At 35.4% G+C, this 12500-nt stretch overlaps 2 protein-coding genes across 5 annotated transcripts in view; one reads left to right on the forward strand and one right to left on the reverse strand.

Annotated features, from left to right (window-relative positions):
- The window catches only part of dennd3a (DENN/MADD domain containing 3a), a 400395-nt gene that overhangs the window by 307068 nt on the left and 80827 nt on the right, over positions 1 to 12500 (forward strand). The gene's annotated exons all lie outside the window — the stretch shown is intronic.
- The window catches only part of ankrd28a (ankyrin repeat domain 28a), a 45058-nt gene that overhangs the window by 9103 nt on the left and 23455 nt on the right, over positions 1 to 12500 (reverse strand). For all 4 annotated transcript variants that reach the window (XR_015516276.2, XR_015516275.2, XM_087295161.2 and 1 more), the window contains exons 8-22: positions 11049 to 11261; positions 8228 to 8306; positions 7000 to 7114; positions 6840 to 6922; positions 6254 to 6317; positions 6091 to 6159; positions 5046 to 5186; positions 4294 to 4405; positions 4182 to 4208; positions 3796 to 3867; positions 2577 to 2778; positions 2232 to 2319; positions 2027 to 2144; positions 142 to 352; positions 1 to 54 (exon numbers count right to left, since the gene is read on the reverse strand). The exon at positions 1 to 54 is cut by the window's left edge and continues 34 nt beyond it. Coding sequence is in view for 2 of the 4 variants with exons in the window: in XM_087295161.2 (XP_087151287.2) it covers positions 1 to 54; positions 142 to 352; positions 2027 to 2144; positions 2232 to 2319; positions 2577 to 2778; positions 3796 to 3867; positions 4182 to 4208; positions 4294 to 4405; positions 5046 to 5186; positions 6091 to 6159; positions 6254 to 6317; positions 6840 to 6922; positions 7000 to 7114; positions 8228 to 8306; positions 11049 to 11261 (1648 nt within the window). In the remaining 2 variants the exon portion in view is untranslated. The remainder of the gene's footprint in view (positions 55 to 141; positions 353 to 2026; positions 2145 to 2231; positions 2320 to 2576; positions 2779 to 3795; positions 3868 to 4181; positions 4209 to 4293; positions 4406 to 5045; positions 5187 to 6090; positions 6160 to 6253; positions 6318 to 6839; positions 6923 to 6999; positions 7115 to 8227; positions 8307 to 11048; positions 11262 to 12500) is intronic.

A 12500-nucleotide genomic window follows, 5' to 3' on the forward strand; every position in this document is an offset into this window, starting at 1 on the left:
CCATCTTGCGGAAGACGTCCTGCTCCAGAAGCAGCTCCACACATGCGTCATGACCTGAGGTGATCAACACAGAACAACACATGAGAGAGCAGAGCCATGCTTAAAATATCATTATAATACCGTTAAAAAAGGTTCAAATACCGTTATAAGCAGCCCAGTGCAGCGGTGTGTATCCGCAGTTGTCCTTGAGGACGAGGATGGCCTTCTGGGCCTTCAGGAGGGCCCTCAGGACCCCAACATGACCACATGCTGCCGCCAGGTGGAGAGGAGAGCGCCCTCTACTGTCCTGGAGGTGAACACTGCAGCTGTGCTGAAGAAGTGCCTCCACACACACCACATGACCCATCACTGCCTGTAACACACACATACACACATGAGCACACACATAAACATACACATGCACACACACACACGCATAAGCACACACATAAACATAAACACTCACACACGCATAAACACACAAACATAAACACACACGCATAAGCACACACAGAAACATAAACACTCACACACGCATAAGCACACAAACATAAACACACACGCATAAGCACACACAGAAACATAAACACTCACACACGCATAAGCACACACATAAAAACAAACACACACGCATAAACATAAACAAACATGCATAAGCACACGCATAAACATGAACACTCACACGCATAAGCACACACAAACAAACACACACGCATAAGCACACACATAAACATACACACACACACACACACACACACACATGGGCATAAGCGCACACAAACAAACACACGCACATGCATAAACAAACGCACACACATAAACATAAACACACAAACATAAACACACACGCATAAGCACACACAGAAACATAAACACACGCATAAACACACAAACATAAACACACACGCATAAGCACACACAGAAACATAAACACTCACACACGCATAAGCACACACATAAAAACAAACACACACGCATAAACATAAACAAACATGCATAAGCACACGCATAAACATGAACACTCACACGCATAAGCACACACAAACAAACACACACGCATAAGCACACACATAAACATACACACACACACACACACACACACACATGGGCATAAGCGCACACAAACAAACACACGCACATGCATAAACAAACGCACACACATAAACATAAACACTCACACACCCATAAACACACAAACATAAACACACACGCATAAGCACACACAGAAACATAAACACTCACACACGCATAAGCACACACATAAAAACAAACACACACGCATAAACATAAACAAACATGCATAAGCACACGCATAAACATGAACGCTCACACGCATAAGCACACACAAACAAACACACACGCATAAACATAAACAAACATGCATAAGCACACGCATAGACATGAACACTCACATGCATAAGCACACACAAACAAACACACACGCATAAGCACACACATAAACATACACACACACACACACACACACACACATGGGCATAAGCGCACACAAACAAACACACGCACATGCATAAACAAACGCACACACATAAACATAAACACTCACACACCCATAAACACACAAACATAAACACACACGCATAAGCACACACATAAACATAAACACACGCATAAAAGCACACATAAACATTAACACACACAGATACAAACACAAATGCATAAGCACACACATCAACAAACACACACGCATTAAGCACACACATAAACAAATACACACGCACACGCGCACAAATAAACACAAACATGCATGGACGCGCACACACACAAACAAATCCACGCATAAGCAAACGTATAGAGACATACATGCATGTAGACACACACACACACACACACACACACACACGCATAAACACAAACACACACACACACGCATAAGCACAAACATACATATACAAACATATGCATACAAACACAAACACATACACACGCACACACATGCTCAGTTTTCATGTTATACGGGGACTACAGAATAGAAGCATATTCTGTAAGTGTGTGTGTGTGTGTGTGTGTGCGTGCGTGTGAGACTGACCCCACGGTGAAGGGCCGTCCTGCCGCATTTATCTCTGGCCTCCACACTGGCTCCTTTACTCAGAAGAAGATACACACAATCTGTGTGTCCACCCAGAACAGCCAACATCAGAGGAGTCCTGAGCACAACACACACACAGACACACACATCAGACCCAGTCACACAATTCTGTGTTATTGAATCACACACATATTGAGAGACTCACTGTCCTCTCCCGTCCCGTGTGTTGATGTTGATCTGCTGGTCAGAGTTGCTGATGAGCAGACGCACACACTCCGAGTGACCATTCATGGCTGAAGACACAAACACACAATCACATACAAACACACAGAAAACACACTTCGGCAATTTGATCATCAAAAGTTTTATTTCCAGTATCTTGTTAAATCTACACCATGAAGGATTGAGGCACTTCTGAAGGCAAAAGAGGGTCCAACACAGTATTACTAAGGTGTACCTAATAAAGTGGCCGGTGAGTTTTTCTATGTATATTTTAAATCGACAATTGTGTGTGTGTGTGTGTGTGTGTGTGTGTGTGTGTGTTGCAGACCTGCGCAGTGAACAGCGTTCCTCTTGTGTGTGTAGTCCTTCAGCATGACAGACGCTCCCTGAGTGAGCAGGATCTCCACACACTCCACGTGACCCTTAAACGCCGCCAGACTGAGAGGTGTGTGACCCTGCGGCGTCCTCACATCCACATCCAGCAGAGACTCAACCAGCAGCTCCAGGGCGTGATGGTGACCGTGATACGCCTGAAACACACAAACACCTTGCTCAATTGGTACTAATGGACCCAAAGTGTGCCAAGAAAATCTCCCCCACACCATTACACCACCACCACCAGCCTGAACCGCTGATATAAGGCAGGATGAATCCATGCTTTTATGTTGTTGAGGCCAATTCTGACCCGACCATCTGAATGTGTCAGCAGAAATGGAGACTCATCAGAGCAGCAACGTTTCTCCAATCTTCTATTGTCCAGTTTTGGTGAGTCTGTGTGAATTGTAGCCTCAGTTTCCTGTTCTTAGCTGACAGGAGCGGCACCCGGTGTGCTCTTCTGCTGCTGTAGCCCATCCGCCTCAAGGTTGGACGTGTTGTGTGTTCAGAGATGCTCTTCTGCAGATCTCGGTTGTAACGAGTGCTTATTTGAGTTACTGTTGCCTTTCCATCAGCTGGAACCAGTCTGGCTATTCTCCTCTGACTATCAACAAGGCATTTGCGCCCACAGAACTGCCGCTCACTGGATATTTCCTCTTATTCAGTAAACCCTAGAGATGGTTGTGCATGAAAATCTCAGTAGATCAGCAGTTTCTGAAATACTCAGAGCAGCCCGTCTGGCAGCAGCAACCATGCCACGTTCAAAGTCACTTAAATCCACTTTCTTACCCATTCTGATGCTCACTTTGAACTGCAGCAGATCGTCTTGACCATGTCTACATGCCTAAATGCATTGAGTTGCTGCCATTTGATTGGCTGATTAGAAATTTGCGTTAGGCTGATTAGGTGTACCTAATAAAGTGGCCGGTATATATACTGTATGTATATATAAATTTTTTTAAACTTAATATTTACATTTTATTTGAGCTTTATTTTAAGTAGCAAAATATTATCTTTATTATTTTTAATTTAATTATTTTAGTTAACAATAACAATATTACAACCCAATTTAATTTTTTTTGTTTTTTACAAATAGAGTTTTTCGACTGAACAAGACATATTGCACAATACAGAATAGAAATATGAACAGAAAATATGAAAACTGAACTCACCGCTAAGTGTAAAGGGCTGATGGGAGGCTGGACGTCTGTGTCGTGTATGATTGATGCAGACGTGTCCATCAGCTGAAAACACACACACACACACACACACACACACACACACACACACACACACACACACACACACACACACACACACACACACACACACACACACACACACACACACACAGTACACTCATGGATTTTTGCAGAACTGAAATCAGATTACATCACCAACAATTAAAAGATGTATGATCTGAAAAAGCAGAGCAAAAACATCCATCAATCCAGTAAATAGCCTCGATTTAAATCCCCTGTTGTGTTTCTTGTGGCCATTAGAGAGCAGCACTGCACAGACATTGTGAATTAACACAGAAATGCAGATTTACACTCACCACATCTAACGGCGTTTCATTGGCGATCTGCAAAATGAAGCACATGTTTGAGCTCCAGACACACAGTAGCAGGGTTAAAGCTTTAGTTTTAGAGTTTAGATGAAGAACTGACCAGCTCCAGACACACTCGGTGACCGTACGCTGAGGCGTAATGAACAGCGCTGTATCCGTCTTTATCCCTGAGAGCTGGATGAGCATCATTCCTCAGCAGATACTCAAGACACCTGACACACACACACACACACACACACACACACACACACACACACACACACACACACACACACACAGTTATGACTAATATAATATAGTGATGACCAGTCGTGTAAAGCAGGGGTCACCAAACTTGTTCCTGCAGGTCCAGTGTCCTGCAGATTTTCACTCTAACCCTAATCAAACACACCTGAACAAGCTAATCAAGGTCTTACTAGGTATACTAGAAACATCCAGGCAGGTGTGTTCAGGCAAGTTGGAGCTAAACCCTGCAGGGACACCGGCCCTCCAGGACCGAGATTGGTGACCCCTGGTATAAAGTAATAAGTTAGAAATACTCAAATTACTGTAATTCAGTAGTTTTTCTCAGGAATTGTTCTTTACTAAGTAGTTTTATAAATTTGTTCTTTTCTTTTGGGTACGTGTTTAGTGCTGTATCAGTACTTTAACTCCACTACTTTCCTTTAATTTGCAGTCACTATTTTTTTCTTGTCTATGGGGATCATAAAAATCAGTCCTGTGACTCAGACTGTGAATTACAAGTCTGCAGCACCATCAGTGTGTCTATAAAAGTCCCCACCAGAATGTAGAAACAAGTATATGTGTGTGTGTGTGTTTGTGTGTGTGTGTGTGTGTGTGTGTGTCACTCACTTGCCATCACAGTCTGCAGCAGCAGTGTAGTGTAATGGACTGCAGCCTCTGATGTCTCGCTCGTTCACACTCGCTCCAGAACCAACCAGAGCAAACAGACACTGATAGTTACAGTTAGCAGCAGCGTAATGCAGCGCCGTCCTGACACACAGACAGAAACAGAAATCATAATCATATTCCTCCTGCTAGAATTGGGATCTGCTTTATCAATCCAGCAGCATCTGTGCTGGGAAACTGAAAGAAAATATATAGCCCAGTCTCTCTGAAAAATATAAAATAAAATAAAATATAACAAAATATAATATAATATAATATAATATAATATAATATAATATAATATAATATAATATAATATAATATAATATAATATAATATAATATAATATAATATAATAAAGTATAATATAATATAATATAATATAATATAATATAATATAATATAATAAAGTATAATATAATATAACAAAATATAATATAATATAATATAATATAACAAAATATAATATAATATAATATAATATAATATAATATAATATAATATAATATAATATAATAAAGTATAATATAATATAATATAATATAATAAAATACAATTTAATATGATATACAATATATTAAAAAACGAATATATAGTAATTTATTTATTTAATAAATTGTATCATAAACTTTAAGTGTATATATGCACTATACTATATTATATTAACATTGCATAACGTTAAATGCATACAAAATTGCTTCAATAAAATATTTAAAAAATTGCATAAGAGAAATTTTATGATATAATTTATAGATGTATTAAAATTAGATAAACATAAAACAAATACAAATTAAATGTGGATAAACGGATAAAAGATTTTTAATTAAAACTACATTTTTGAAATTTTAAAACACGTCTTTAATTATAATATTAATGAAATAATGATGTGCTTCAATTAGATTTAAATACATATACATTAAACAAGCTTGGTGACCAGAGAAGAATTACATTAAACAAATCAAAACTGATTTCTGGGTTAATATATGTTTGATAATCTGAAATATTTCACCTCCCAAATCGGTCTTTCCTGTTAAAATCAGCACCTGTGTTCAACAACAGATTTAAGCACTCCAGATTCCTGCAGAAAGACAAGTTAAACACACAAGACAATAAACACAGGACACAAGAGAGCGCTGATGAGCCAATCAGAGAGAAGTAATGCTGCGACTGACCCTCCTGCAGCCGCCGCATGCAGACACGTCCTGCCAAAGTCATCCGCCGTATCTATGTCAAAACCTGAACCAAAAACATCAACATCATCACTAAACCACAGCTTTATGCTCAAAAATCACTTTTAAAAAGGGCCTTGATTATGATTTCAGTTTAGTTAGTGTGTAATGTTGCTGTTTGACTGCAAAGAAAATCAATAGCACTAAAAGTTTGGTGCTAAAATAGATTTTATTTAAAATTTTAAAGAGACATAAAACAAGCTGCTGAGAAACTGCAATAAGAAATTCCAGAGTTTGTGACATCACAGTTCTACAATTTACATAAACCCCACCCCCTTAATGATGTATCCTTTGAAATGTATTAAGAAGTGGGCAAATCAGAAAACACTGACCAATCAGAGTTCATTGTGCATATCTGGGGGAGGGGCTTCATAAAAATAGGAAGTCAGCAGATGATTATTAGGAAAACAGAAGTGTAGAATAAAGGTAAAATATGAATAAAAATAACAGAAAATAAAAAAACATTAACATTAACCGTGTTAACTCATTAATTCATGGCCTTTAAAGAAAATGTTTCCGCATGTTTTACCTGAGGAGAGAAGTTTCCGGCAGCAGTCGGAGAATCCACTCAGTGCTGCCAGATGGAGAGGGAACATGCCATGGATGCCCCGCCTACAGTGGGCGGAGTCACATGATCAGTGCCAGCGCATATATTAGCCATAACTGTGAAAACACACTCTCTGACTCACTTTGCTGTGTCAGCACCGTTGGTTATGAGTGTGTTGATGAGCAGCTCGTGACCATATCGAGCCGCTATATGAAGAGGAGAGTTTCCGTTCTCATCCTCACAGTTGATCTCTGCACCTACAGATGAAGAGGAAGATAAACAAGAGATGGGCAAAAAATCATAATAATAACATTAATAATAATAATAATAAAATAATATAAATAATAATAATAATAACATTAATAATAATAATAATAATAATAATAATAATAATAATAATATTAATAATAATAAATAATAACATCATTAATAATAAAAACAACAACAACAATGATAAATATATAATATATAATAATAATAATAGCATTAATAATAATAACAATAATAATAATAATAATAATGATGATAATAACAACAATAATAACATTTATAATAATAATAATAATAATAACATCAATAACAACAACAACAACAACAATAATATATATAATATATAATATTAATAATAATAATAATAATAATAGCATTAATAATAATAATAATAATAATAATAATAATAATAATAATAATGATAATAACAACAATAATAACATTTATAATAATAATATTAATAATAACAATAATAATAATAACAACATCAATATTATTAATAATAATAATCATAATAGCATTAATAATAATTATAATAACATTAATAATAATAATAATAACAATAATATTAATAATAATAAACTTTATTTTTAAATAGCGCTTTTAAAGGTAGACTGTAAATAATGCTTTTCTTACTTGGATTTTGTCTCTTGATTTTACTCCGAATACCTAAAACTTCTTTAATCAAGAAACATTTTTAGATAAGCAAAAAATATAAATAAAATGTCAAAATTAAGTGAGTTTTTCCTTAAAACAAGCAAAATAATCTGCCAATGGGGTGAGCGAAATAGTCTCATGTCAACAAGATTATTTTGTGTATCACTTTGGCAGATTACTTCACTTGTTTTAAAGGTAAACTCTGCTAGTTTTGGCATATTATTTGTTAAAATGAGACTACATTGTTTTACTTGTCTAGAAAACACTTCTTGATTTAAGCATTTTTAGATATTTGGACAATAAAATGAGACAAAAAAATCTCAGCAATAAAAGCATTATTCGTACTGCAGCTCGAAGTGCTTTACAAACATAGTAAAAGTTCAATATAAATGAAAATAAACAGATGTAAACACGAATATAGGTAAATACAAACAAACCCTCACCGTTCTGAATGATGGCCTGTGATCTGGAGTATCGGCCGTGAATGGCTGCCATGTGGAGAGGAGTTTTACCATCTTTACTCTGGAGGAGAAGTTACATTAATATTTATAAAAAAAAAGACGTATGTTCACCGTGGTATTATTTAATTAATCATGTATATAAACTACCTGACGAAAGTCTTGTCACCTATTTAGGAACAACAAATAATAACATGACTTCCAGTTGATGATTTGGTATCAGAAGTAGCTTAGAAATATGAAATATGAAAGGCAAAGGCCTTAAGATGATGCTAATTTGAGCACAATAAAATATGATCATGTCTTGATTTTGACTGATTTCATTAGGACAGTGCGCTCTGACTCTGCTTAGACTAAAGTGTCATCACTGAACAGAAATAATGTCCAGTATAGAATATAAAGTCCTGCTGCAGTGGAGACAGAATGAATGTGTCTGACTCCATCATGAGCTTGGAGGACTGCATCCATACATCTCTGACATGACTCAAATCACTGATTAATAAAGTCATCTGGAATGGCAAAGAAAGCGTTCAGCAGGACTCCCAGAGTTCATCAGGATTCTTTTGATTCATCTTCAATGCCTTCTTATTCATCTTAACCCAGACATGCTCAAAAATGTTCATGTCTGGTGACTGGGCGGGCCAATCCTGGAGCAGATCTCTCGCACACCCCCATATTGAATGTAACCCCAAACCATGATTTTTTTCTTCACCAAACTTGACTGATTTCTATGAGAATCTTGGTCCATGCTGGTTCCATGATGATTGGGAGGCAGTTTGACAGATGATTCAGCAGAGAAATCGACCTTTTTAACACTTTTACCCATGATCAACTTGAAGTCAAGGTATTATTTGCTGCTCTTACAAATGGGATCCACAACAAGACTCTTGTCAGGTAGTATATATGTGGTTAATGCAGTAAAATTGTGAAATATTATTGCAAATTAAAATAACTTTAAATATTTTAAAATGCAATTTATTTTGTAATCTGTTGCAGAATTTTCAGCATTTACAGCATTTGTGATCAAACACACAGTATGGCACTAGATAATGCACATCTTCATAATCTTCAAAATGCATTTGCATTAATTTTAACTATATTATTAAGTGAGGTTTATTTATAAACTCATTTTGAGAGGATCACGTGCTTATGATTTATCATGGCCGGCCTCGTATTACGCCCCATTCACACGGGGCTTCAGCGTCAACGCTTGACTGAAGGCGTGTCTGAGGTTGGGGCTGAAGCGATCGTCAAAGCAGCTTTAGCCAATGAAATTCAGTCAGCAATAGGCCACTGTCTAGCTGGTGTATTTGCATACAGCGATCTGATTGGCTGACGCATTCGATCCACAATGCAGTTCGGCAACGCCTGACGTCACCCATTCAAAGTGAATGGGAAGTGTTGACGCTGACGCCCCGTGTGAATGGAGCGTCAGCTAATCATTATCTTCCAATCATATGAGCCCTAAGCTACTATAAATAACCACAGCTTTCAGTCCATTTCATCTTCGTTTGGAAGAAATCCCCCCCCCCCCCCTACCTCCCCAATTCTGCTCCTTTACCATTGATCGGGCGGCACGGCGGCCCAGTGGTTAGCACTGTGAGCCCCACAGCAAAAACACTGCCGGCCCTGGTCCCGCCGGTTGTCCCCGGGTTCTCAAGTTTCCTTCCACCATCCAAAGATATACATCATGCATAAAAATCAAACACTTGTCTAACCCCCTTTTCTCACGTGTTCCCTTAGCTACCGGAGCCGGGGACTTCTGAAATCCACTGAGCTCAGGCTCCCCTTTTGCTCTGCGAACGGGAGGAAACCCCGGACTCGAGGATCCATTGAGCTTGGGGCTCTCTCATGCCAAACAAGCTTAGCTGTGAACTCTTGAACCTGCATTAATTCTTAGGTTAATTCCTCGGTTTTTGTGACCAATCAAGCCTCTTAAATGTAAAGACTTTTATATAAATATTTGTATTTCTTATTTGCAACAATGCACCTATTGCACACACACCATCTAGATGTATAGATTTAACTTCATCATTTTTTATGTTTACTATATTTTCCACTTATTTATAAGTGCTTCTGTCTTCTTGTGTTGATATGTGTGTATGCGTGTACCCTGCGCTCCTGAAAATGACCAAAAAAATGGCAAATCATTTTATAAATCCACCTTCTGATTCTGACTCTTTCTGGTTTATTTACTGTATTTCCATTTAATATGTGCAGCCTTTGTGCAGATAAGTTCTTTTGAAAACAACATTCATGTTCACATTACATTAAAGACCAAAATCAGCCTAAATGTACAGTTGTCAGAATTATTAGCCCCCTGTAAATTTTCTCCCAAGGAGAGCAGATTTTTTCAGCACATTTCTAATCATAATATTTTAATAACTCATCTCTAATAACTGATTTATTTTATCTTTGCCATGATGACAGCACATGATATTTGACTAGATTTCCTTCAAGACACTTCTATACAGCTTAAAGTGACATTTAAAGGCTTAACTAGGGTAATCAGGGTAAAGTTAGGGTAATTAGGCAAGTCATTGTATAACAGTGGTTTGTTCTGTAGACAATCCAAAACAAATATAGCCTAAGGGGGCTAATAATATTGAAATAAAATGCTTTTTAAAAAATTAAGAACTGCTTTTATTCTAGCCAAAATAAAACAAGTAAAACTTTCTCCACAAGAAAAAATATTATAGGAAATACTGTGAAAAATTCCTGAATCTGTTCAACATCATTTGGGAAATATTGAGAAAAGAAAATAACTGTGACTTCATCTGTAAATCTAGTGTTAAATGTGTGGGACCTTGCAGTTGAGGTTGGCTCTGTTGGCGATGAGCAGCTCCAGGCAGAGAGCGCCCTGACGGGACGCAGCGGTGAAGTGCAGGGCAGAAAAGCCCTTCTCGTTGACCTGATTGACATCTGCTCCTGCCGCTATCAGCTCGTTCACCACCACATCCTGGCCGTTAAAACACGCCAGATGGAGAGCCGTGTTTCCATACGCATTCGGCTCATTTATCTAAACACACACAAACATCAGATGCTTTAACACGTTTCAGTCATTGTTTCTATACTGAATTTGAAACAGCACAATCTATCTCCAGGATAACAAGCAGATATTTCTAAAATCCCTTGTAGCAGAAATAAATATTTAATACTATAATTAATTTTCCTTATATGCCAGTAATTGAACCGATTCCACTGCATAATAATATAATGCTGTTCTTCTGAAGCATTTGAAATATGAAGTGGATAAAGCGTTTTCAGAAATGATAATAACAATTATTATAATTATCTTGAGTAGCTAATGATATATCTGGATGATTTGTGACACTGAAAACTGCAGAAATAATGCTAAAAATTCAGATTAGCATTAGATAAATACATTATATAGTAATTGAAAATTTGACTTATAAAATAAATAAGCAAACAAATAAATTGACCTTTCATGCAGATGATTAATGCAGAGATAATTAAGCCGTTCTTTAATAAAAATAATACATTTATGTTGATTTGCTTGATATATTATATTATATTATATTATATTATATTATATTAAATTACATTATATTATATTATATTGTATTATGCCTAAATCCCTTACACAATGCATAACCATTTTATTAATCTAAATTTATAATTTTTTATATTTCATATAAATAAATAAATAAACAAATAAATAAATGATATTCATAAATAAATAAATAAACATATTTATAAAATAAATAAAATAATAAAAATATTTATAAATAAATAAAATAATAAAAGAAATAAATAATTAACAAATATATAAACAAATAAATACAATTTCTAAATAATTAAAATGAATAAATAAACGTATATATGTACTTTTCTAAATAATTTTTTTTGCATATTATATATATATATAAATATAAATATATATATATATATATATATATATATATATATATATATATATATATATATATATAAATATATATATATAAATATAAAGTTTTTTTAAATAAATTTATTATTACTATTAAATGTATTAATTAATATTTCTTTTTAATGTTTCTTAAATGTTATGTATTAAGTTATGCATTTTAGTAATTAAATTTTGATTTAAAAATAAAATAAATTATGGAAAAGTAAGATATATAACAATAACAATAATAATAATAATAATAATAATAATAATAATAATACTAATAATAATAATAATAATAATAATTCATATTTAGAATACATATCATAAGCGCTTAATTTATTTATGAACTATAAAATTGAAAGAACA

The sequence above is a fragment of the Danio rerio genome, chromosome 19 (assembly GCF_052040795.2).
Source record: "Danio rerio strain M-AB ecotype USA chromosome 19, GRCz13ab, whole genome shotgun sequence".
NCBI classification, from domain to species: Eukaryota; Metazoa; Chordata; class Actinopteri; order Cypriniformes; family Danionidae; genus Danio; species Danio rerio.